Here is a 27,766-nt window from a genome sequence, read left to right on the forward strand (position 1 = left end):
ATGCGTTAAAATGTTTTTTCGAAAGTGATAAAGTAACTGTCATAGCATTTTCAATTTACTTTTTACTAAAATATTGCTAACTTCCGCACGTCGCTTCACAACAAGCAGGGTCTATTTGGAACTCAGCCGGGCTGACACTGGTGGACATCTTTAAACGATTATACACATGCATAGAGTTAAATAATTTTAAAGGATTTGTAACACTGGAAGCGTTCTACGGGCTGGCTGGTATTCAAACATGGTGAGGGCTTTGTACACTTGGACCTGACGGCGGATTTCAGAAGGCATCCAGTGTGGAAATTTTTTAATACAGTTCAGCGTCAAATTGTTCGTGACACCCCCAAGTTTGCAACACTTTGTTACAATTGGAATAAGGTTGCGTTATCAATTTTTTGGTCACTAGGTGTCACGAACTTTTCGACACTGACTGTACTAGTGTGCCTACTATGAGTTTACGTTAGGTGTACTCGCTAGCCTTCAAAACATTCTATGAAGATTTTAGTTCTTGAAAGTAGCCGCTAGGGGCGCTGTACAATCTATCATACATTTAATGTAATATTTTACGCAGTAGCTAGCGAGCATACTCCCGTATTTACAAACGATGCTTGCTAAGTGAAGCAGCAAATCGAACGCACAGCGTCGAATAGAGCTCTGTGATTGGTTTGTTTGTGACCCTGTGCGTCCACGCGCCCTGTGAGACCTCATAGTGATGTTCGTGAATACGGGCCTAAGCCTAGGCGCAGACCGACTTTTAGTTGGTCGATAGTTGGGCCCGAGTCTAATTTGTATGAAGAATCGGCCGATACTAAATCGGTGTAATGTGCGCACTTTCATACATGTCCATACTGATTAACGACCAACCCAACTATCGGTCGACAGGAAGTGGGTGGTCTGCGCCTAAAGTCTGTTCGCCGAGAGTTGATAAATATTATGAAATGTCTTGCAATAGCGACTGTCGCTTAATTATCGCATTCTGTATGGCGGGCGTCGTTTATCACAACGCGCACTGAGTACCATGGTACGAGCCACGCAGCTGTCGTCAAGCGCCCCGGCCGGCGGGCGGTGGCGGCCACAGCGTGACCACTTTTAGTAGATTTCTACTTTTTTGGTAGATTTGAGGCAAAGAGAACGATGATTTAGTAGTGCGAAAGCGTTTAGTAGATTTTGGTAGATAATTGGTATTTTTAGAACATTCTTATAAACGATAGTCCAACATTAAATTGTAACCGAGCCGAGAATCCAGGCCAAAAAAAGGCCTGGCCAAATAATCTATCAACTTTTTCATTATATCGACAAAAATATTTAGCGGGCCGCAATTTATACAGGGTGACTTTGTTATCAGTATCAAATTTTTTTTAATAAGCTCGTTAGAACAATTTGACAATACAACTTTATCGTAATTATTTTTAATTGTGGTATTTTTCGCAAAATAAAATATTGAAAGTCTAATCCGCGGGTGCCCATATCTTAAGTTTTAAAGGTTATTGCTTATTTTCGCTCACCATTATGTCTATTAAGCTTTGCAGTTAACTGTGTGTACGTATTTTTCCATGAACGAAGCAAATTTTCCACGTGAGTCAATTTGGAAACCGCGCGCAGCGGATGAAAATAATTAAATATGGAGAAAAAAGTTTTGTTTTCTTTACGTAAATCAATTAAGTTACTGATTCTGAGTCGATCCTGAAAATTTGGATACTGATACAAAAATCACCCTGTAATGAGTTTAGAACCTCTGATATTGAATTTTTTTTATCAACTCTCGGCGAACAGACTTTAGGCTTAACGTAAACTCATGGTATGATGAGCACGCAGATCGCTAGAGGTAGGGTTGCCAGGTCCAAAAACACAAAAGCCGGACTATGTGCTTCATTTGGCCGGACATTTTAGCCTAAAAGCCGGACATGCCTAACGTTCTCGAGCCACAGTGTTCTGTGGCTCGACACAGGGACTTTCGCCTGGCGCGGCAGCCAAATAAAAAGCCGGACATCGGTTATTTTGGCCGGACACGCAATCAAAATGCCTAACTATGTCCGGCTTTATCCGGACGCCTGGCAACCCTAGCTAGAGGTGGCGGACGCGTCGTGGTCCGTGGGCGTGGCCTAGGGCCGGTGCAGGTCGAGGAAGTCGTGCAGCGTGCGCGGCAGCGCTGAGCGTGGTACGGGCCGGCCGCTCGCCAGCAGCGCGCGCGCCGCCACGCAGGCTAGTGTCATGTGCTGCAATACCTGAGGACAAGGATGACAGTTAAGCTTCAATAGTACTAGTCGAGTAATTTGGTAGACTGTAGGTAGAGTAAAGGTAGAAGTAGTGTGTCACGGCGACACGTGATTTGTGCTGTGTGAAGTCGACGACGGACTTGCGCATTTACTCGCTTTTAGTCGAGTACAGTTTACAAGTGATGAGTGTTTTTTCATATGAACTACTAAAATGCCCGGTAAGGACTCGCTTAGTTGGTGAGCAGAGATGCTACACGCCTATCAAAATAGAACAAAATGGATTGGCTCGACTAAAAGATTTAAGCCCGTTTTCACCATCAATGCCTAACTTTTAAGTGACCTCGGTGGTAACACATAACAGGAATTTTGATTAAATAAGGGTCACTTAAAAATTGGGGATTGATGGTGAAAACGGGTATTAGTTACCTACTCGATTTTTTTATTTTATTCAGACACGTTTATTTACTAAATTACTCGTTACTCGCCACTCAACTAGTAGGAACAATTCAGTACGCTGTGGGAACGTATTAACAAGGCGTGTGTAGTGTGTCGCACCTTGACTTTGTTCCCGCGGTTGAGCGCGACGAGCTCGGCGGGCAGGTCGCCGAACTTGTTGGGCTGGTCGATGTGCGCGCCGCCGGCCAGCAGCGCGCCCACCAGCTCGCTGGAGAAGTTGTACGGGATGGCCGCCACGTGCAGCGCCGTCGAGCGCGCCTCGTTGCGCGTGCCCACGCCCGCGCCGCACTGCAGGAGCAGCCGGACCACTGCTACGGAGGGGAAGATCGGCTGCGGGGAAACAAAACGTCTTAGATGTAAGAACTCTTCCAGAAGAGTAAAAGAAATGGCAATGCCAGATTTTGTATGGAAGGTGGCGTCTTTTTTTTTTCGCGCGGCCATCGACCTAACTTTGTTTNGACCTCATAGACATAATTTAATAATATATCTTTAGATTGCTTAGTTGCAGGTTTAATTGGAGGAAGTTTTTTGAGGTTTTTAAATAAATCTGAATTTCTAACTGTACTTTCGTTTCCTGCAAAAATGAAAAGTTTGTTCAGGCAGGGGTAGTTTGGGGTAAAAATTTTTATTGAATACCATAATACAGACTTCCAGCTATCTACCAGTACCAAAATTTTCATGTTCTAATATGTTCCTTGTAAGATACAGGCTTTAAAATAAAATAAAATACCTAAAATTTTAAGCTAAGTTTTGAATATTTTTTCCAAATTACTATAACAATTAACAGTTACTAAGTGTTATAGAAAATGAAGTATATACCTTCATTAATGTACACCATATTTCATAATACGCAATAATGCACTGTATAAGTCAAACCAAACGGATAACTGTGCGCGAAAACAGGAAGTAAATAGAACAAATCAGTACAAATTAGCGAGAGCACTGCATTTACAAGCTGGTATCTCAGTAATGACTTACCTTTAAACGTTCATATTCAACAAGAATATGAGGGAGGTACCCCCAATCACATCGCGATGATTTGTTTTAACTACCCTCACAATGTCAAATTTGAATATTATCCACCTAATATCTCATTATTGATCACCGTGGGCCGGCGGGCGGCGGCGGCCACAGCGTGACCACTTTTAGTAGATTTCTACTTTTTTGGTAGATTTGAGGCAAAGAGAACGATGATTTAGTAGTGCGAAATCTAATAACCTACCAACTTTTTCATTATATCGACAAAAATATTTAGCGGGCCGCAATTTATAATGAGTTTAGAACCTCTGATAATTTTTTTTATCAACTCTCGGCGAACAGACTTTAGGCTTAACGTAAACTCATGGTATGGCGAGCACGCAGATCGCTAGAGGTAGGGTTGCCAGGTCCAAAAACACAAAAGCCGGACTATGTGCTTCATTTGGCCGGACATTTTAGCCTAAAAGCCGGACATGCCTAACGTCCTCGAGCCACAGTGTTCTGTGGCTCGACACAGGGACTTTCGCCTGGCGCGGCAGCCAAATAAAAAGCCGGACATCGGTTATTTTGGCCGGATACGCAATCAACAACTTTAAAAAAAAATAAAACCGACTTCAAATGCGTGAACACAATTAAAACTAAAAATTAAAAATATTGCGTATAAAAAAGTTCATCCCCAATTTTCCACCCTTGGGGGTGAAATATTTTCTTCAAATTCGCATGAAACCACCCTTTTGATAATACCTATTCAACAAAAAAATAATACTTCAAATTGATTTATAATCGGCGGAGATATTGCGTATAAAAAAGTTCATCCCCAATTTTCCATCCTTGGGGGTTGTTTTTTCTATTATTAAATGTAAATGGGACCACCCTTGAGGTATTACCGAAAAAAGATTTGTTCAAATCGGTCCATAATTGGCGGAGTTATCGCGTAACAAACATAGAAAAAAAAAAAAACATACGGGTCGAATTGAGAACCTCCTCCTTTTTTGAAGTCGGTTGAAAAGCCTAACTATGTCCGGCTTTATCCGGACGCCTGGCAACCCTAGCTAGAGGTGGCGGACGCGTCGTGGTCCGTGGGCGTGGCCTAAGGCCGGTGCAGGTCGAGGAAGTCGTGCAGCGTGCGCGGCAGCGCTGAGCGTGGTACGGGCCGGCCGCTCGCCAGCAGCGCGCGCGCCGCCACGCAGGCTAGTGTCATGTGCTGCAATACCTGAGGACATGGACGACAGTTAGCGCGCTGGAAGTGAACTGAGAGAAAAACTCCCAACTACGACGTTGCCTTGCTACGTTAATGTGGCAGTTGGTACGAAATAGGGATGTTTCCTGGGTAAAAAAGCAAGAATTAGTCCGTCAGTTAGCTTATCAAAAACTACTCGACACGTATTTTTCACTTTTTAAAACTAATGAAAATGTAAAGAGATAAAGCGTACCAAAGTTCTAAAGAAAAGGCCCGTGACGTCAGTGAGTGCGTAAAAGTGCAGCACTTTGTGACGTCGTGCGGAACTTCAACGCACTATAACTTTGTAATTATTTGTTTGACTGACAATTCAATAAATACGTGTCCAATATTTTTTATATCAAAATTGACGGACTAAAAAAATTTTATTAGCTTATTGTTAGTTCAAATCACGTTGCCTAATGTAATGTATGGGACAAAGTTTCACATTTTTAGTTTACTACGGTAAATAAAAGTACCAGGGTAACATAACCATGAAAGAACCATTTCGAATTCTTCTTGGTTGACCCGAGAAAAATAATCACAAAATATCTCGTGCTTCATCCATATTTCGTTATTTATATTGCTCTGTTTATTCACCATAGCAAAATAAAACCTCAACGTGGTAGATGAAACTTGTCTTATACACCACAATAGGCAACGTGATCGGCACTAATATCCACCATGGTTTTGTCCCATGTTAACGTGACAAGACGTCGTGGTGGTTAAAACCTTTATCAGAGTAAATACAAATGAGTAGGTCATCTTCATAGAAACGCCCGAGCGCGGCTTGTATGTGAGCGCGCTAATACGTATGCGGCGCGCACGCACACACTGACAAAATTTGGCGTGGATTATTTATTTATTTATTTAATGAAAGAAACATACAGCTTTTATATTACATATAGGTACAGGAAAAGTTTAGTTTATTCATAAGCCAAAAAAGTTTCCAATGTTAATTTGTCAATAGCGAAGACATATTATAAAAAGTTTCGTAGTAATTTAACTAGGTAATTTCGTTCATCAGAAACAAGATAATCCCACTTAAACGTGGTCAATCTTCTTAACATGTGAAGTAAAAACACGCATAGAAAAATTTAATATATCAATGAGGGCTATCGTTTTAGCGCTCACCAGTTAGCGCCACTGTAGAGTAAGGTCCTGTCACTTGCTAGTAGCGAAGACAGTAGCATCAACTGGTGGGCGCTAAAGTGGTAGGAGGACTATCGAATTTGCACTCATCAAGATGGCGCCACTGTAGAGTAAGGTCCTGTCAATCGCCAGGGGTGCCAACTGTTAAGTATAAAAACGATAGCCCTCATTGTTCCCTGAGTGTTTGTGGATTAGCGATGAGGTGCGCTGAATTTGTATTCACTCTGCCTTTACTGTGGTATACGCACCTTGACTTTGTTCCCGCGGTTGAGCGCGACGAGCTCGGCGGGCAGGTCGCCGAACTTGTTGGGCTGGTCGATGTGCGCGCCGCCGGCCAGCAGCGCGCCCACCAGCTCGCTGGAGAAGTTGTACGGGATGGCCGCCACGTGCAGCGCCGTCGAGCGCGCCTCGTTGCGCGTGCCCACGCCCGCGCCGCATTGCAGGAGCAGCCGGACCACGGCTACGGAGGGGAAGATCGGCTACAAGGACAAACAAAACGTCTTAGATGTAAGAACTCTTCCAGAAGAGTAAAATAAATTTAACGACTTGAAATTATTAAAACAACTTGAAAAAATCGAAGTGCCTAAGCATGGGTTCGATTCCCACCTTAGGCAGTTAGATTTTTAAGTTAAAATTTAGTTTAAGTTATTTTAACCACTGTCTAAGGCGATTATCACACTGCACCACGCTCCGCCGCGGTACGTGGGACGACAGATTTAATCATTGTATGCAAGTATAAGTATATCAGTTTGTATAGAAAACACGCGCGGCACAACACACTGACAACGCGTCTGCGCGCGGGATTCTTTATAGCCACGCAGACCGCGGCGGAGCGCGGTGCAGTGAGATAATCGTCGAAATTACAGTCAATATCATCATTTCGACCACAGGTCGTCCACTGCTAAACAGCCTCTCCCAATGATTTCCAGATTGACTGGTTGGTAATGGCCTACATTCAACGTCTTCCTGCTACCTTTATGAGGTCACCTGATTTCTGTCCACCTTGTGGGTGACATCCTCACGCTGCGTTTTCCAGTATTAGTCCAGTAGAATTAGCTTTTAAATCGGAAATAATTCCTACAAAAGATTTTATTGCTTTAATGTCTTCATTGGTTGCCCATTAAGAGTCTCCTAGGTTTTCGACTTCGACGGAGTTGTGCTTAAGTGGTGGGGGCCCCCGAAAGGGGCGCTTTTACGGTTTTCCGATTATATCGCGTAAAGGACTTAACCTATCGAAAAGTGGTCTTCCTGACGGTTGAAGGGCATTTAATCCTGCATTAAATAAGACCAAATTCATATGTTTTGGACAAACCGTTCTCGTGCAAATGTTCGGCAAAGTAGAAAATATGTGTATAATTAATGACCCTCTCCACGTCCAATAGCTCGTCACCCGTAGGCTCCCAAGCCCTGTAAAGGGTCGCCTTAACCAGCGTATCCCTGTCTAGGCTCACGAGTTGGATTCGCTTATCCTTGTTCGTTCCAGCCGTTCCTTAACTGCGGTTGCTGCACCTCTTCCTGGCACTCTCCTGAACGACTCTGTGTTACCTAATGTGGCTGCTCCTCTTCCTTGTATCCTCCTGCACGACTACGTTGCCTAGCCGTATGCCTGGTCTAAGGTTCGACGCCACAAAATCAACTTCGTATGCGTGAAAATAGTTTAAAGACTATTTTCCGTGCTTGCAACATTTTTCTTTACTGCTTCGCCTCTATTAGTCGTAGAGTGATTGTATATATCCTGTAGCCTTCTTCAATTTATGAGCTATTCAACACAAAAATAATTATTTCAATCAAATTGGTAATTCTTGAGATTAGCGCGTTCAAACAAACAAACAAAAAACTCTTCAGCGTTTTAATATGAACTTATTGTTGTTGATTTTTGGCGTCGAACCTTAGACCAGGCATACGGCTAGGCAACGTAGTCGTGCAGGAGGATACAAGGAAGAGGGGCAGCCACAGTAGGTAACACAGAGTCGTTCAGGTGAGTGCCAGGAAGAGGTGCAGCAACCGCAGTTAAGGAACGGCTGGGACGAACAAGGATAGGCGCATCCAGCTCGGAAGCCTTGATAGGGTTACACTGGTTGAGGCGCTCCTTTTCAAGACTTGGAAGCCTGTGGGTAACGAGCCATTGGACATGGAGAGGGTAATTAATTATACACATATTTTCTACTTTGCCGAACATTTGCACGAGAACGGTTTGTTCAAAACATATGAATTTGGTCTTATTTAATGCAGGATTAAATTCCCTTCAACCGTCAGGAAGACCAGTGGTCACATTTCTGAGACCCCCCCCTCCCTAGTGTGACGTCACATGTTTTGCAATTCCACATCGAAAAATTATTAAATTAACAGCAGTTCCGAAATTAGTTTTATTTCCATTTAATTTAAGCACTTTTTTTTATGAAATCAACATTATATCAAAAATTTGAAACAATTGAAATGTGATGTCACAAAACTTAGGACCCCTCCCACCCCTTGTCACACCATGTCACACTTTGTCAACCCCCTCCCCCCCTCTTTACGCGTGACGTACTTTATGGATGACCCCTAAGATTCATACTATAATTTTGAAGATAGGCTTAAATCCTAAAAGATTTGTCAATATTAGGCAGCTTGCTTAGATGCCCACCTTCTGTAGTGGACCGACGATCTCTAGAAGATAGATCGTGGTTTGTGGAAAGCTTAATGTCCAGCAGTGGACTGGCTGAAATGATGATGACATTTTATACCTTATTATTGACTACTCCTGCGATCCCATTGGCCATGGTCCCGTTGGGTAAGGACCCGTTGGGTAAGGACCCGTTGGGCAGTGTCCCGTTCCGGACTGTCCCGTTGCGGACCGTCCCGTTGGCGAACCCGTTGGCGAGCCCGCCACCCATGCGGGACACGGCGTGTGCGAACTGCTGTATCGCTGATACATCTAGAAGATAAGGTTAGTAAGTTGTCATTTGAAGTTGTAAAGATACAAGTTTCAATTGAGAAGTAAATAAACACCATAGAGCAAGATTTGTAATAAATACGATATTTAAATATAACAAAAGTTAACATTTTAGAAGAAGTATTGAAGAATTACATGGTTTTTAGATACAATTAAAGAGTAAAATATGAAGAATTAAAACTTAGGCTTCAGCAGGCACAGTACCTACGTATGTACGTAGGTACGTACTTTAGGCTGAAATCATAATGCAATTGGTACAAAAAGAAGAAAGCATTTCAGGAAGCTGTAAGTTAGTACAAGTTCCGATGTTTTAAATTTTTTGTTCGAAGTACTGTTTAAAGTTTGTGTGTTAATCTCGTACAAGTTTTTCTTCATTAAACAGCAGCCTTCCGAGGTCATCATCTGTTGCATTAACGGCATGTAACATTATCTAAAGCCCGGTCTGTGAGCACGTAGAATTTGGTCCATTGACCCCAAGCTACCCATCCTTATCGCTCGCGTAATTATATTGCTGTCGCAACTGTGCGACGGGCGCCCGCAGTGAGTGTGCGAGCGCGAGAGCAACATAATTACGTGCGAGCGATAAGGATGAGTAGCTTGGGGTCATTGGACAAAATTCTACGTGCTCACAGACCAGACTATCTATTATCATCTTACCAGCTCTAGGCGGCGTGGGCGGCTGCGAGCTGGGCGGCTGAGGCGTGGGCGGCATCGCGGCGATCGCCTCAGCCTTCTCCAGCTCTTCCAGCATGATACGGGAGAACTCCGTCTGCACTTCAGCCGCGTCGGAGTCACCGTCCACCTTGAATGGATTCATTGAAAATGAAAGGGAACGGGCTTTTCCCACTTCTCGTTCCCACCGCTGCAACTCCTGTGTAGTCAGGATCTACAGCTTGACCGCCAATAAAAACCCAACCAGTGAAGGTCAAGTTTGTCCCGGGGGACAGTTATACTGTCATTGGACCCGCAACGTATTTAATATGAAAAACGTAGGAGGAGTTCGAAGTTAAAATGAAAGGGAAGTCGATGGTTAATATCTGACTACTGAGATAAGTAGTAGTAATGCAGTGTTTGTGATATGATTGATCATTTAGTGTTGTTTGCGTGATTTGTATAATTTCCTTTAGCTAGATTTTTATGTGTGTGCCCAATTAGATACATAATTTATGCTATCTAACATCATAAACTTAACAGGAAACATGCCATGCGTGTTTTTATAAATAAGGACAAAGAGCAAAGAAATTTAAAAAATAAAATCATGTTTAGAAAAAAAAAACAATTTAAAAGATAAAATAAATATCTCAATTTAATAACGAGATAACATTTTGTCATTTTGAGGAATTATTATTGTGTTTTTGTAAAGTAAAGACAGTAGAGTAGTAATTATAGAGTATCTTATATTCCTCTAACTAGACAGTGAGGCAAAGTATTCAAGATCTTGAATCGAAGTCGAATGTAAGTCTACCCTCTTAAGTAAACCTATCTCTATAAAATATAGGTACTCCTGAGATTTCTTAAATAGGTTACACTTTGGCAGCTGCACTTTTATTCTCGCGTACCTACATATCGTGGTAATCCTCAACCAGTGTACGGTAATATACATTATTTTAAACTTTACTGACCTTGTCTTAAGGTCCAAAAACTATTTTTTTTCCATATTGAAGGCTTGCTCTTGATAACAATCTCACCCAGGGGGTGCGGACTACAGATTCGATCTATGTTGAAGCGAGCTTGCCCAGAAGTTACCTATTCCTAGCAATTTGAACTAAAAGAACTAATAAAAAGAAAGAAGCACACTTACAGACTGTCTACTCACTATAACGAGGCGGTGCATCTGGTCCAGCGCCCGCAGCATGGGCAGGCTGTGTTCCCGGAACACTTCGAGCCGCCGCCGGAACGCCGCCACGGAATCGTCCCGCCGACCTCGGCCGAGTTGCAGCTTGGAGCAGTCGAGGAGAAGCATACGGGGCGATATGCGGAACTAGGAGAGAAAGGGACAGTAATAATTAGGCCAGACTAAAATACTACTAGACAATGCAGCCCTAAAGACTTCTAAGTAACATTCTACTAGAGCAGTGGTTCTTAACCTTTAAGTCATGAGGGACCATTTTACTAAATGTCTGTCTTGTCAGGGACCACCTCATGATCGGTCAAAACCAGTTTGCCTGCAAAACTCAGTTAAAAGTGGTTTTAACCAAGGTGTGCAAGTGCACTTCGTGGACCACTTGGAATGCCTCCAGGGACCACCAGTGGTCCGCGGACCAGGGTGAATATCCCAAACACGTTTTTTACGCGGCGGAGCTGAGAATCGATGGGAGAAATGTAACTAGAGCGATGATTTTTTTTCTGTATATAGTTTATACAGCGTTTTACACGATAGCAAAGTATTCAGGACAATAGGTAGTTATTTTATGTACTAAAAAAAATTTCAAAGACCCAAAATCTAATAGCGGTGGCGCGTCCTAACTCTATTTCTACTCATAAATTGTGTTNGATAGGGTAAGTCCTTTACGCGGTATAACCGGAAAACCGAAAAAGCGCCCCTTTCGGGGGCCCCCACCACTTAAGCACAACTCCGTCGAAGTCGAAAACCTAGGAGAGTCTTTATGGGCAACTAATGAAGCCATTAAAGCACTAAAATCTTTAGTAGGAATTATTTCCGATTTAATTCATTTTTGTGTTTAATTCTACTGGCCTATATGTGACCTACACTCCAGTACCTTGCTATAGTAAAACTACGCGCGTAGTTATATTGCTTTCGCGCTCGCACACTCACTGCGGGCGCTCGTCGCACAGTCGCGCAGCAATATAATTACGCGTGAGCGATAAGGATAGATAGCTTGGGGTCATTGGACAAAATTCTACGTGCTCAGCGACCAGACTATAGATATTTTAAAGAAATCCGAACAAGCACAAGTGATGATGATGAAGTTAAAAGGTAAACAGAATGTGAAGGAACTGACCGGCACGTGCACCTCGTCGGCGAAGTAGGTGGAGCGGATGACGTTGAGGCACGACACGCTGAGGTGCAGCAGCGTGTCGCCCGTGTGCGCGCTGCGCACGTCCGCCGCCACCAGCGCGCGCACCAGCCGCACCACCTGCGAATATACAAGAGTTACAACAGAGCCCCGATTACGGTAACTTTTAACGTTTCCAATCCAGACGCGCTTCATCGATTCTGCGATACGATTGGTCAAAACAGTTGACGTACGCTGTTGAACGACCAATCGTATCGCAGAATCGAGAAGCGTCTGGATTGGAGACGTTAAAAATTACCGTAATCGGGGCTCAGGGCTCGATCACAAGTCAAACACAAGACAAGATTTCACCGGTCGTCTCGCGACAAGGAACATTTTTCACATGAAAAAAGGTAGCTAATAGCTCACAGGCACGAGTTACAACAGGACTTATCACATAGGACAAGATTTCACCGATCTTGTCGCGACAAGGAACATTTTTCGCATGGAAAAGGTAGTTAATTGCTCACAGGAACCTATCTTCCGTCCCCATAACTGAGGTGCAATAAGGGCTATCGTTTTAGCGCTCACCAGTTGGCATCACTGTAGAGTAAGGTCCTGTCACTTGCTAGTAGCGAAGACAGTGGCGCCGACTGGTGAGCGCTAAAGTGGTAGGAGGACTATCGCATTTGCACTCATCAAGATGGCACCACTGTAGAGTAAGGTCCTGTCAATCGCCAGGGGTGCCAACTGTTAAGTATAAAAACGATAGCCCTTATTGTGTAAAGCAATCGTATTGATTTGACAGTTCAAAACGTACGCTCTATTCTGTCAAAAGCTTTGTTAAACAAATTTTATCGTACATTTTGAACTGTCAAATGAATACGATTACTTAACAACGAACTCTCTTTTGTTCTGCTGATTAATTTAGTTACGGGATCAATGACATTTTAACTTTTCCCTGGGACAAACTAGACCTTCACTGGTTGGGTTTTTATTGACGGCAAACTGTAGATATTGGTTACAATCCTGGCTACACAGGAATTGCAGCAGTGGAAACAAGTTATTTACGGTAAAACTGTACAATCCTGGCTACACAGGAGTTGCAGCGGTGAGAACGAGATATAGGAATAGACCCGTGTAAGAGTAGGCGCACACCGTTGATTTTTCGTCGGCCGATAGTTCAGCCGGGCAGTTGATCAGTATGGGCATGTATGGGAGCGCGCACACTACGCCGATTCGATTTGGCCGATTCTTCATACAATTTAAAATCGGGCACAAATATCGGCCAACTAATAATTAACTTTTTTTTTAAATAAAACTGACTTCAAATGCGTGAACACAAAAAAAACTAAAAATTAAAAATATTGCGTATAAAAAAGTTCATCCCCAATTTTCCACCCTTGGGGGTGAAATATTTTCTTCAAATTCGCATGAAACCACCCTTTTGATAATACCTATTCAACAAAAAAATAATCGTTCAAATTGATTAATAATCGGCGGAGATATTGCGTATAAAAAAGTTCATCCCCAATTTTCCACCCTTGGGGGTTGTTTTTTCTATTATTAAATTTAAATGGGACCACCCTTGAGGTATTACNCTGTAAATATGGCAAGAATGCAAAGTAACACCCTGTATAATAATTAAAATCTAGGTTAGTAGTAACATAAATCAGTCAAAAAACCGGTTTCTGGATCCATGCATGTGAATATTAATCCAGTAAAACTACCGTACTAGATATTTAAAAGAAATCCGAACAAGCACAGAATGTGAAGGCAGTACTGACCGGCACGTGCACCTCGTCGGCGAAGTAGGTGGAGCGGATGACGTTGAGGCACGACACGCTGAGGTGCAGCAGCGTGTCGCCCGTGTGCGCGCTGCGCACGTCCGCCGCCACCAGCGCGCGCACCAGCCGCACCACCTGCGAATATACGCGGTTACAACATAGCCCGATTACCGTAACTTTTAACGTTTCCAATCCAGACGCGCTTCATCGATTCTGCGATACGATCGGTCAAAACAGTTGACGTACGCTGTTGAACGACCAATCGTATCGCAGAATCGAGAAGCGTGTCTGGATTGGAGACGTTAAAAATTACCGTAATCGGGGCTCAGGGCTCGATCACAAGTCAAACACAAGACAAGATTTCACCGGTCGTCTCGCGACAAGGAACATTTTTCGCATGGAAAAAGGTAGCTAATAGCTCACAGGCACGAGTTACAACAGGACTTATCACATAGAACAAGATTTCACCGATCTTGTCGCGACAAGGAACATTTTTCGCATGGAAAAGGTAGCTAATAGCTCACAGGATATGTCCCCATAACTGATGCTTATTGTCCGTGGTGTATCTTTTTTTAAAAGATTACTAAAACCTTTGTCACCCACTTTCTACTGGAGGGAAATCGAAGCTTAACTTCGAACTACCCTTTGTTCTGCTGATTAATTCTGTTATGGGATAAATGACATTTTAACTGGTTGAGTTTCTATTGACGGTCAAATTGTAGATCTTGGCTACGCGGGAATCGTAGCAGTGGAAACAAGTTATTGACGGTAAAGCTGTACAATCCTAGCTACACAGGAGTTGCAGCGGTGAGAACGAGATATAGAATAGACCCGTTGTAAGAGTAGGCGCACACCGTTGATTTTTCGTCGGCCGATAGTTCAGTCGGGCAGTTGATCAGTATAGGCATGTATGGGAGTGCGCACACTACGCCGATTCGATTTGGCCGATTCTTCATACAATTTAAAATCGGGCACAACTATCGGCCAACTAATAATTAACTTTTTTTAAAAATAAAACCGACTTCAAATGCGTGAACACAAAAAAAAACTAAAAATTAAAAATATTGCGTATAAAAAAGTTCATCCCCAATTTTCCACCCTTGGGGGTGAAATATTTTCTTCAAATTCGCATGAAACCACCCTTTTGATAATACCTATTCAACAAAAAAATAATCGTTCAAATTGATTAATAATCGGCGGAGATATTGCGTATAAAAAAGTTCATCCCCAATTTTCCACCCTTGGGGGTTGTTTTTTCTATTATTAAATTTAAATGGGACCACCCTTGAGGTATTACCTATACGCCGAAAAAAGATTTGTTCAAATCGGTTCATAATTGGCGGAGTTATCGCGTAACAAACATAGAAAAAAAAAACATACGGGTCGAATTGAGAACCTCCTCCTTTTTTTGAAGTCGGTTGAAAATCGGGCACAACTATCGGCCAAGTAAAAATCAACGGTGTGCGCCTACTGTAAGTCAAACACAGGGGTCCGACGCTGTGTGCTCACCTCCTCGCGTTCCTCAGGCGTGTCGGCCGTGTCGAGCAGCAGGTACACGAGGTGCGTGACGCAGCGCAGCGCGCGGTCGAACGTCTCCGCCTGCTTCTTGAACACCGGCCGCACCTCCAGCGCGCGGCGGCAGGCTGAAACAAAAAAATATCATAACAATGAGGGTTTTGCTGCGTGATTGGTGGATTTTGTCATATCTGTCAATGTCATGTCAAAAATAACCAATCATGCAGCATTTGAACCTCGCGTCTACGTATTGCCATCTGGCGGATTTTTAAATCGCGAAAACCCTCATTCCATGAACTTCGTTCAGGGTTATTGCCAGATACCTGTGGTAAATTTAGATTTATGTTTAATAATCTCAAGTCCTATGTTTTAGTATCAAATTAGATTATAAACATGTGATTAGGCTTTCAAATTGTGCCTCAGTAGAGCTACAGGAAAATAGAGTACATAATAAATTATTTTGTTTGTATCGTATATTTGGATGATATCATAAAATGCCTTCGGACAAACAATGACAATAGGGCAAATGGCACTTACGCCCGTATTCACAAACATTACTGAGGTCTCCCAGTGCGCGTGGACGCACAGGGTGACATACGAACAAATCACAGAGCTCTATTCAACGCTGTGCGTTCGATTTGCTGCTTCAATAATACAAGAAATGAAATTCCTTTTTGATCAGATATTTAATTTGAGTGGGACTGACCGGGCAAGTCGGCGGCGAGCAGGCGGAAGACGGAGACGACGTCCTGGTGTCGCGGCAGGTCGCGGCCGCGCTCCAGGCGGCCGGCGCGCGCGTCCAGCATCAGCCGCGTCAGCGCGCACGCCGTGTGGCACGTGTCTGCGGCCGTCACAACACTCGTGTATAATAAACAAAACAAGTAATGTCTCTAAAGACGCTTAAGGGACTGAGCCTTTTTGGACGCTAAGTTTTTTTTTATGTGATAGGTGGCAGACTAGCTGACGAATTACCTGATGGTAAGCAATTGTCGTCGCCCATGTACACTCGTAACATCAGTGAGTGGACGTTAAATGGAGAAACAAGGTAGTGCGGATAGAAAATAAGGTAAAAAAAAACTTTGACTTTTATTTTGTCGACCTTTTAGTAAAATAGAGTGAAGTTATAAAGAGTTGACACTACATTTACCTCTTTCAAGATTTCTAAAGACTTGTTGAAAGTTAATGAAGATAATTTATCTAAAAGAAAAATAATACTGACCTGTGTAAAGCAAAGAGTCTTTCTGTATGCGGATTTCCAGCGCCCACGTCCACAGCTCGATGCAACGCTGATAGCGGAATGCGTCACCATATGACGCTCCTCTGAAATCGTTATGATAAGTAGCTTTAGTATTGAACAAAAACAAAAGAAAGAAAATCAGTTTCTGCCGCCACTTCTCAGCACCAGCCCACATGTTGTCCCGAAGTGGTAGTAGGGCAAGTTATGTTTGGGACGTGCTTAAGTGCCCTGGAAAGGGTCTTCCTCTCAGTCATTGCACTTTTAACTGGAGTCGTTGTCAGGAGTGTGGATTTATGTGGGCGGATATTGCTCACCTTACGATGTCTCGCCATCTTTGCTTGACATCTTTTAGAAAGGGCCTACATACTAATAAAGATACTTTTGATTAATTTCGTTGCGGGTCCAATAACAGTTTAACTTTCCCCCGGGACAAACTTGACCCTCATTGGTTGGGTTTTTATCCTGGTTACTACACAGGAGTTGCAGTGGTGGGAACGAGAGGTGGGAATAGTCCCGAAATACTAATAAACATTTAGATTTTGAACATTGCTTTTTTTAATGTTAACAATTAAACAGAATTTGATTCTTGTTAGGTTTCCTCATCCGCAAACCTGCAGTTCGCTCGTGTACAGTCAGCGTCAAATAATTCGTCAACACAACCTTATTCCAATTGCAACAAAGACGTGTTGCATCCTTTTTGGCTACTTTGTGTGTCCCGAAGTATTCCCGCCCACCTGTACATGAGGCGGAGCACGGTGTCCCTGTGCGCTCGCTACCTGTACATGAGGCGCAGCACGGTGTCCTTGTGCGCGGGCCCGAGCACGCGCGCGCACACGAGCAGCGCCTGCGTGCGCAGCGCGTCCATGTCGGTGGCCGCCGTCCCTGTGCGCTCGCTACCTGTACATGAGGCGCAGCACGGTGTCCTTGTGCGCGGGCCCGAGCACGCGCGCGCACACGAGCAGCGCCTGCGTGCGCAGCGCGTCCATGTCGGTGGCCGCCGTCCCTGTGCGCTCGCTACCTGTACATGAGGCGCAGCACGGTGTCCTTGTGCGCGGGCCCGAGCACGCGCGCGCACACGAGCAGCGCCTGCGTGCGCAGCGCGTCCATGTCGGTGGCCGCCGCCTCCAGCTCGCCCGGCGTGCGCCACTCCGCCGCGCCGCCCAGCGCCGGGTGTAAAGGCCGCACCTGCGAGATGTGCAGTGTTAAGCCTTGTTTGCACTAAAGCCTGCTCTGCGAGCACGTACAATTTTGTCCAATGACCCCAAGCTAACCCATCCTTATCGCTCACGCGTAATTATATTTCTGTCGCGACTGTGCGACCGGCGCCCGCAGTGAGTGTGCGAGCGCGACAGCAACATAATTACGCGCAAGCGATAAGGATTGGTAGCTTGAGATCATTAGACAAAATTCTACGTGCTCGCCAAATGACGAGTAATTTAGTAAAGCCTGGTCCATGAATGGCTCGCACACTCACTGCGGGCGCGCGTCGCACAGTCGCGACAGCAATTGAAATACGCGCGAGCGATAAGGATGGGTATCTTGGGGTCATTGGACAAAATTGTACGTGCTCGCAGACCAGACTATAGTCGAATGGCGAGTAATTTAGTTGCTCCGTGGCCTAATTCACATATTTTGACAGTCAAAATCTCGCTGAGGTTCAGAAGTCGTCCCATTGAAAAAGTTCTAAATCCGTATTCACAAAAGTCAGTCAGGGTGTAAACGTGTCCGAATACCGAAAATTTAGTCTAGTAGGTTACTAAATTTTTTAGACAAGCCAATCCATTTTGTTCTATTTTGACAGGCAAATAGCGCATGGCACAAGAGTGCCTTTAAACTTCCCCTACACGACAAGTTATTTAACATCAATGTTATCTCCACGTGTGATATGATCAAAGAAAGCGAGAATACGACTTTGGACAATGGAAGAAAGACGCTATTTAATACAAGGTTCTTTGATGATTTAGCGTTACGTGTTGGTTCGGAACTGTATCCAGGGTATGCTCTTCTCCAACACCACATTTATAGAGCTTCTAGCATAGAGTGTTTTTAATCAGTAGTGTAGTTTAGTTATTAAAAGCGAGTTACTCTACAAAATTACTCGGCGCAGACTCGTGTAGTGTGCGTATCTGTTTCCACGAGTCTGCGTCGAGTATAGTGCGAAAAAGCTTGAACACTAGCATTTACACACACACACACACACTACTCACCGGCGTCTTCTCCACATAGACGGGCCCGGCGTGGCGGATGGCGGTGGCGCGGCGCCAGGCGGCCAGCGCGGCGGCCACGTCGTTGAACTCGTCCAGCTGCGTGGCGCCCAGCAGCTCGTACGCGTCCGCCAGCCGCGCCGCCGGGTACCGCACGCGCGCCGCCAGCAGCGCCACTATCTGTGCTGCGCCCTGGTAATACACTTCAAATTGCTTCAACACTTCTTCCTTCTGGACGATTAGCCCTTTTCTATTTCGAAGATTTCTGGGATGGACACTAGACCAAGCAGCGCCACTATCTGCGCTGCGCCCTGGTAATACCAGAGTAAATACACATGAGTAGGTCATCTTCATAGAAACGCACCGAGCGCGGTTTGTATGGGAGCGCGCCAACCCAACACGTATGCGGCGCGCACGCACACACTGACAAAATTCAGCGCACCTCACTGGTAATCCACGCTAAATTTTGTCAGTATGTGCGTGCGCGCCGCATACGTACTGGCGCGCGCTCCCATACAAACCGCGCTCGAGCGTTTCTATGAAGATGACCTACTCATTTGTATTTACTCTGGTAATACACTTCAATTTGTTTCAACACTTCTTTGCGTCCTGGGTAATACAGTCCACATTGCTTTAACACTTCTACCTTCTGGACGATTTAGGGTTTCTGCTCGAGCTTTCTCGAACTCGAGAAAACTCGAGAAATTTGGCTTCATTCGAGACGAGAAAAAAATTACCGGAGCTCGAGAATTCTCGAGTTTCGATTTTGAAGCTTTAATATTCTTGAAAGCCTATTTTCTTAGACAAAAGTAAGTTTTTAATTATTTAATAGGTCAACGTTGCTTTTAGACTGGCCTAGTCTTTCCTTTTTTAACTGATTTGATTTGCAAGTAATGATCTCAATCGAAAGTAAGTAATAATGTTCACCAACGAGTATGATATTTGTTTGTTTAACTCTGACTGATTTAAAGACTGAAAAATTTGTTAACTAGACAATTACCTTACCTAACAGACGTTAGGTTAGGTACTCGTGCCTCCTCGTAAAGTTTATTCAAGTCGTTATCTGTGACAAATTTAAAAATTTATTAAAAAGTTTTTTTTTGTTCATAAAAAAACTATTTATCGTAATTTTGCTATTTGGACTTGTGTTCTTTAGAAAACAAGTGATTCATTTGTAGCTCCAGATTTTTATCTGGGGGCACGGCAGTGCCCCCACCAAGTCGAGCAAAAAAGCGGCACGGCCGTACCATCCTTTTCTCGAAGCAATTCAGGCCATTTTCGACCGCCTGTAACTTCGTTGTGGATAAAACTAGAAGGCTGAATTTTCATTAGCTATGCAGGCATTGTAAAGACACGGTATATTTAAAATTTCATTCAATTTGAACCAGTAGTTTAAGAATTATAACGGGTCAAAGTTACTTAATTTTGTCACTCACTGACTGACTCACTGACTCACTGACTCACTCACTGACTCACCGATCATCAAAACTCTAAGGCACTTCTAGCAGACCTAGAAGCTTCAAATTTGGAATATAAGTAGTGTTTGGTGTATGAATCAAGGAAAAACTAAAATATTTGGGGGCACGGTAGTGCAACCGCCAAGTCGAGTAAAATTTTTCAATTTCGGTCCAGTTTTCTAGATACATAACTGCTGTCTACAAAATACAAAAAGAAATGAGATCCCATCAAAAACAATACTTGTCAAAAAAACCAAGTCTCGCAACTCAGTTGTTCTACGGTAAAAAGTTGTGAGATCCATGTAATACCAAGTCCAGGCCAGGAAATCTTTAACGTTTTACATAAATATATTGACTTGGCCATCGCACTAAATAATTTAATTTACACGTGTTTTCATGCGATGGCCAAGTCAATATATTCATGTAAAACGTTAAAGATTTCCTGGCCTGGACTTGGTATTACATGGATCTCACAACTTTTTACCGTAGAACAACTGAGTTGCGAGACTTGGTTTTTTTGACAAGTATTGTTTTTGATGGGATTGTTATTTATTCTTAAAGTACACGCGACTTAATGACTTTTGTTATGATTATATTAGTAAATATTAAATATGAAAAAAAGTTTTTTTTTTGTTTCCTTACCAAAATAAGTGGTACTTAATTCTAATATTGATTGTTGTGCACAAAAGTAGGTATATTAGATTAAAAAACCCCGTGTTTTTATTAAATTTCAACCGATTTCAGCAGTTTTCATTAAAGGACTCGAGACCCGAGAAAACTCGAGACCTTGGCCTCGAGAATTCTCGAAACTCGAGAAAAAAAATAAGTCGAGAAATCAGAAACCCTAGGACGATTATCCCATTTCTATTTCTAAGATTTTCTTTCTGGGGTGGGGTGGACACTAGACCATTAAGAAGGGTACTCATCTAGCCGTGTAGCATGTAATGTATCAGATACTGTATCAAGTGAGTACATAAACATAGGCAAGAGCCCGCAGCTAATTCGCAGGGAGATCGCAGCGACCCGCAGACTGGCGGTATCACTGCGATCACAAAGGCGGCTCGCAGTAGGTTCCAGGAGCTCGCAGCTAGATACGCGATGACCGTGGACGAGCCGTACTCACTTGAAGGTTAGACACGTTACATGCTACGTTACATGCTACATGGCAGGTAAGTACCCTGCCTTACATCCCACATATTGTGCGCATCCTAGTTCGAGTCATCACTAGTCATTGCAGCTTAAACAAGAACTTGTCCACTATGGGACTGTCCGAAACAAGAACGTGCAGGATGTGTCATGAGGCGGATGAAATGCTACTACATATCCTCACGGACTATGGACCTTCGCTGCACAAGCGTAGTTTACATCCTAAGCCTAATGTAAAACATATTGCTCCCCAAAAGATAGTACACTAATTGATGCAGGACTCAGGCAAATTGGAAAACAGTGGCGATCACAATAGATCGGCATGGCAAAAAGCATCATTGCTGGACAAAGGCCTCTTCCAAAGAGATTCTAAAACGACCGGTCCTGCGCTGCCCGCGTTCAGGCTCCTCCTGATCATCGGTCCACCTAGTAAGAGGCCTGTCCACGCTTCGTCTTCCGGCCCGTGGTCGCCACTCGAAAACTTTTCTGGCCCAACGGCCATCAGCTCCACGTGCTATGAACTAGGAGTTTGTTGAAGTAGCATGTTCAATCATGATTATTATTTTTAGGCATGGTTGAGCATGCAGCGCTTGGTACTCATTACTCATTACCTGATAAATGTAATAATGTACGAACTTATTTAAGCAGCTAGGAAACTCTTTAATTGGCTTAGATTTAATGCTCATCAAACTAACATGAATATTGTAAAACAGCTGTTGAGTTTCTGAATAAATAAATAAATAAATCATCCATTGAGCCGCTGACGTCACCTTGAGGCAATATGTTATGGTATGAACTAGGAGTTTATTGAAGTAGAATAGCCGCTCATGTTTCCCAGTCGATGAAGCACCTGATGTCATGCCCTGAGTGCCCAAGCAACTGCACTCAGGAGGATTTGATGAGTGCTACTGACAACGCCACTCTTGTGGCGGAGTTTTGGGCTGACACTGTGTAGGTTTGTTGTCGACACGATAATTAACTTTTTTAAAAAATAAAACCGACTTCAAATGCGTGAACACAAAAAAAACTAAAAATTAAAAATATTGCGTATAAAAAAGTTCATCCCCAATTTTCCACCCTTGGGGGTGAAATATTTTCTTCAAATTCGCATGAAATCACCCTTTTGATAATACCTATTAAACAAAAAAATTATCGTTCAAATTGATTTATAATAGGCGGAGATATTGCGTTTAAAAAAGTTCATCCCCAATTTTCCACCCTTGGGGGTTGTTTTTTAGGGTTCCGTAGCCAAAATGGCAAAAACGGAACCCTTATAGTTTCGTCATGTCCGTCTGTCCGTCTGTCCGTCTGTCCGTCTGTCCGTCTGTCACAGCCGATTTACTCGGAAACTATAAGTACTACAGTGATGAAATTTGATGGGAATATGTGTTGTATGAACCGCTACAAAATTATGACACTAAATAGTAAAAAAAAGAATTGGGGGTGGGGCCCCCCATACATGTAACTGAGGGATGAAAATTTTTTTTTCGATGTACATACCCGTGTGGGGTATCAATGGAAAGGTCTTTTAAAATGATATAAAGTTTTCTAAAAAACATTTTTCTTAAAGTGAACGGTTTTTGAGATATCAGCTCTCAAAGTCGTAAAAAGTATGTCCCCCCCCCTCTATTTTTATAACTACGGGGTATAAAATTCTAAAAAAAATAGAGGTGATGCATGCTAATTAACTCTTTCAACGATTTTTGGTTTGATCAAAGTATCTCTTATAGTTTTTGAGATAGGTTGATTTAACTGTAATTTTGGTTAAGTTATTGTGCTTACACTGAAAACGATGGCTGAACCTTATAAGATAGATCAAAAAATATACTACAGTATTGTACACCTTTTAAAATCCGCGATGATATAAAATCTTTATAATGTAGGTACTTTTTACGAGAAATATTAGCTTATTCAAGCAATACGCCATTAATCCTTATCCAGTAATGTACCTTAAATACATTGTGCATTTGATAAAGTTTAATATTACAAATGTGATTGTTGAGTAATAATAGGTTAAACATATCCATCGAACCAATATTTTTAAAACGCGTTAATCCTATAGATTATTATTACATCGATTCAAGAAGATCGGTCGCTCGCTGCGCTGCAGCGCGTGAGTTGCGGGGCGTGGTCTCGCGCGGGAGCGGGGATAAGATAGCTAACCGCGTCGACCCGAACGGGCAGACACGTGAGGGCAGACGTCGTTGTCACTTGTGCGCGCTAAGAGAATTTCATCGTTCCCATTTACTTCTTTCGCAAGTCGAATTTGGCGTTGAGACTTTTTAATATTGAATTGTACCTATTATAAAAAATAAGTAAGTAGGTATACTGGTTTAATAGGTGCTATTAAACCGGTCACGTACTAATAAATCCCCCAATAATATAAATTCCTTTGTTTTTGGTGCAAATTTTAGTGTTTCGTAGCAGGTTTTTAAAATTTCTAAAGCTTATTGTATATCATCTAACAATGGATACTTTAGATAATACGTTTTCCTACATTCTGAATTATAATAACTATATCGAAGATGATGTGGTTCGCGCATTTCATGAAAAGTTACTTCGGTGCACATCATTTAGACCGCGTGAGCTAGAATTATTTCAACACCCTGAACTGATTGAACCTGTACCTAAAAATGAGACGCACCTTCAAGTAATTTATGACGGTGACGTGGGATTAGTGGGGCACTGGAGTTGTATTTATTACATTAATGGAATACTGCGTGTGTACGATAGTCTTGTTGGTGTTCTAGGAAAATCGCAAAAAATATATGTAAAAGCCTTGTTTCCGTATCTATCGGAGTCATGTATTCAGTTTCCAAGTGTTCAGCGACAACCGAATACTATTGATTGTGGTTTGTTTGCCATTGCTTTTGCCACCTCTTTATTCTATTATTAAATTTAAATGGGACCACCCTTGAGGTATTACCTATACGCCGAAAAAAGATTTGTTCAGATCGGTTCATAATTGGCGTAGTTATCGCGTAACAAACATAGAAAAAAAAAACATACGGGTCGAATTGAGAACCTCCTCCTTTTTTGAAGTCGGTTGAAAACGATAGCCCTCATTGGCTTAGATTTAATGCTCATCAAACTAACATGAATATTGTAAAACAGCTGTTGAGTTTCTGAATAAATAAATAAATAAATCATCCATCGAGTCGCTGACGGTACCTTGAGGCAGGCGGTGCGCAGCGCGTCGTCGCCGGCGCGCGAGGCGAGGTGCGGGTCGGCGCCGTGCTCCAGCAGCAGGCGCGCCGTCTCCACGCGGTGCTCCTGGATGGCGTAGTGCAGCGCCGTCTTGTGCTGCATGTCCAGCGCGTCCACCTGCGAGACGACCGCTCGCGTTACATTGCTAATACTAATGTTACATTAACATTGTTAACGCTAAGGCTGACTTATTGACCTTACCTTTAACTATTACTGGTTATGGACCAGTGGTTTTCTATAGAGTTCGACAGACATTAAAATTTGATGTTTATTATAGCTGAAGTAAAATGGTGCAGCCCAGGATTAAAAAGTGCGTTTAAATGTGACACATCAATAAGGTTCAAAAATTAATTTCCTCCACGAAATATTGAAAATGATAAGTATATTTCCAGCACTTTACCTAGTGGCACTCAGAACAATGATGATAACAAAATATACGCTTTCAAAAATGGTGTTAAACAGACAGAGACTCAAGAGATGGCCTGACCTGCGCGCCGTGCTCGAGCAGGAAGGTGCAGAGGCGCACGGACTGCACGGAGTTGATGAGGCAGGTGCCGCCGTTGTGGTTGGGGCGGTGGATGTCGGCGCCGCGCTGCACCAGGAAGCGCACCACGTCCAGGTGCGTCATGAAGCAGGCCGAGCGCACGGGCGTGGAGCCGCTGTCGCTGGGCGCGTCCACGCGCGCGCCCGCGTCCGCCAGCACGCCCAGCGCGTCCAGCCGGCCCTCCACGGCGGCGCACCACAGCGGCGTGACCGTGTGCACGGAGCGGTCGTCGGGCACCTCGTACACGCCGCGCTGCTCCAGCTCGGCCGCGCACACGTGCACCAGGTACTCCACCAGCTCCACGTTGCCGCGCTTGCTGGCCACGAACAGCGGCGCGCAGCCCTCCGCCGTGCGGCACACCACCGCGCGCCGCTCCTCCGGGCACATCCTGCCGGACAAAGCTTGCTGCTCACCGATGTCGCAACCATAGGCATACCCAGGCGGGTCAAACTATCTGACTTTCCCCTCCAAGCCCATGGTTGAAAACTGATTGTTACATAACACGGGGAGTAATAGTGCATAACTCGGACACAAAATAGCATGCAATGAAGGGTACAATTATCTTTGCTCTTAACAAATACTAATTAGCTTCAATAGGAGCTATGGCGCCAGGCACAGACTTCAACCTTAGCTATGGCACCAGGTAATAATAAACCAGGTAATATAAATCGCTTAGCTAACCATTACATGTGACAAAAAGTTCATTAAGGGCCTTTGTCTTTCTATTGACATGATTGCCTTTCCCACGGCAATCCAGTTTTTCAGGATCAGATATGGTTTTTAGCCATACAAGTGTTTGCAAAAAATGTATGCTGAAAGCTGCTGGTGGGAACACTTCTAACGATGGTAGGGCAAACTATATTTCGGACGTGCATTAAACTATTTGATTTTGATTTGGATAACAATACTTGTAATTGAACTGGATCCTATTATTTACTGGTCCAGTTAGTTACTATTATTATTAGCGTATAAATTATGCTTAACTCAACTCTTGACCGTTCCCACTTTATCAAGTTATTAAATAGTCCTAAACAATTTTAATACCATTGCTACAATAACCAAAAACCATTTGTGGTACACAACACAACAAAAACTATTCATACAATAAAAATAGGCATTAAGGAAATCAATAACTTGTTACTAGGCACTGAGCCTTTATGCACTTGCAACTTGTACCACAAGTATTTAATTACATAAATGGCATGTGATGCAGGAAGAGCGACAGTCGCACAAGTACATCTTTTTTCACTTATAACATCAAGGCAAACACTTTCACTTTCATTGTCATCTAAATATTCTGATTAACAATAAGATTTAGCACTAAACTTGTTGCTGATAATTGAAACTTTTAAACTAATGTTAATTTTATCTCATCTCGATAATGGTTATCATCAATAATAGTCTTTGTTTCCTAGAGTAGACACAAAGTAGTAGTGGTATTTTTAAACTCAGATCGATAATAATCATCACGTGTAAGACAAATACCTCTCTAGCGAAGTTCGCAGGCGCGCCGACAGCCGGGCCCCGGGCGCGCTGTGCTTGCACTCCCGCATCAGCTCGTTGAAGACAGCGTCGTGGTGTTTTGTGATGTCCACATACTTCGCACCTCCTTTCTCGCTGCCCGCACTGTTGCTGCTGCCTTCTTCCCACATCTTACACTACCACAGAAACTATTTACGACCAAAAGTACAATCAAAATTCCTGAATTCTGAGGATTCCTGAAACTCCTTGATGAAAGAAAGGAAAGAAATGTAGGTAAGAGGAATTTGCAAACTTGAAAACAGACAGCCTCACGAAACACAAACCGCAAACTGACGGACGACTGATAATGGCCAACTGTCACTGTCACATGAAGTGTCATGTCAAATAGTGTTGCAGTGCAATGTGCTGCATAATCTATTATGTATCGATTTCCTTCTTTACTTCGATTGGGAAAAAACGTGAAAATTACGATAAACTTTAAAATAAATGAAGTCTTTGATTATAGCCTGACCAGGAACATAAAAACCCTGGCATAGAGGCGCTTCAATTGCATTTGATAGTGCAACACTGAGTACAGTCGTACATGTGTTAAATTAATAGGCTAAATTTATGTATCAGGATTCAGGATTACGGGCTAATTTGATATTTTCATAAATTAACGAAAAATATTACTAAAGGTAACCTGGTTTAAATAAATTAAATGAAACCATCAATCGAGCTAGTAGGATTTATTTTATTATTCATCAATAATCAAATTCAGAACTTGAATATTCAACTGCAATGTCTGCTCATGAACGCTTCAAACTCGGTACTTCTTTCCCAATTCCATAAAATTCAAAACTTAGAAAGTGACAAAAAACTTTAAAATAGGTAGTTGAAACAGACTACAGCTAATTTTCATAGTGGACTGTACTATACGATAAACATGTCAGTCAATTTGACAACCTTTGTCGGAAACATTATTCAATGAAAATATTGTCCGAACCCTAAGTATTTCTCTTCGACAAATACATTAACACATAGTGAACCACTTTTCTTTCACGACTATAAAAATATTTTAGCAATTTAATTCACAAAATCAATTGCAAACATTTAAAATAAAGTTTGTTTACACTTTGACAACAATAGACTGACATGCAAGGTGACATGTCAATGAAGTTTTCAGTTACTGTTGCCATTAAAAGAAATTAGTACCATTCGTTTTCCGCAACATGGCGAGGGTTTTTATGTTCCTGGTCAGGCTATAAAGGCCGATCCATATATTGATAAGGAGGTTA

The 27,766-nt window shown here is 43.0% G+C and overlaps 1 protein-coding gene across 2 annotated transcripts; it reads right to left on the reverse strand.

Moving 5' to 3' along the window:
* Positions 1-1,723: 1,723 nt before the first annotated feature.
* m-cup (ankyrin repeat protein mann-cup) lies at positions 1,724-26,843 on the reverse strand. 2 transcript variants are annotated; one of them, XM_028320616.1, is made up of 12 exons: positions 26,493-26,843; positions 24,951-25,395; positions 24,428-24,580; positions 18,657-18,845; positions 17,468-17,634; positions 16,432-16,532; positions 15,919-16,053; positions 15,207-15,340; positions 13,698-13,832; positions 6,267-6,497; positions 4,701-4,860; positions 1,724-1,820 (listed from the first exon to the last, which is right to left on the reverse strand). In XM_028320616.1, exons 1-11 carry the CDS (start codon positions 26,657-26,659, stop codon positions 4,738-4,740), a joined length of 1,980 nt encoding a protein of 659 aa, XP_028176417.1. In that variant the 5' UTR covers positions 26,660-26,843; the 3' UTR covers positions 1,724-1,820; positions 4,701-4,737. The 2 variants fall into 2 exon arrangements, with proteins under 2 accessions (XP_028176417.1, XP_028176416.1); XM_028320615.1 differs by lacking the exon at positions 1,724-1,820 and having other exon boundaries at positions 4,647-4,860.
* Positions 26,844-27,766: the final 923 nt, after the last annotated feature.

The sequence above is a fragment of the Ostrinia furnacalis genome, unplaced genomic scaffold (genome assembly GCF_004193835.3).
Source record: "Ostrinia furnacalis isolate ACB-3 unplaced genomic scaffold, ASM419383v2 OfSCF7415, whole genome shotgun sequence".
Lineage (NCBI taxonomy): Eukaryota > Metazoa > Arthropoda > Insecta > Lepidoptera > Crambidae > Ostrinia > Ostrinia furnacalis.

What these genes read in the sequence shown, in the direction of transcription:
- m-cup (XM_028320616.1), bottom strand. Translation starts at nt 26,659, where the DNA reads ATGTGGGAAGAAGGCAGCAGCAACAGTGCGGGCAGCGAGAAAGGAGGT. An exon ending in GTGCTGCGCCTCATGTACAG is followed by an intron (nt 16,533 to 17,467) that starts GTAGCGAGCGCA and finishes TAACGATTTCAG; the next exon opens with AGGAGCGTCATATGGTGACG. An exon ending in CCGACGAGGTGCACGTGCCG is followed by an intron (nt 6,498 to 13,697) that starts GTCAGTACTGCC and finishes TTGTCCTTGTAG; the next exon opens with CCGATCTTCCCCTCCGTAGC.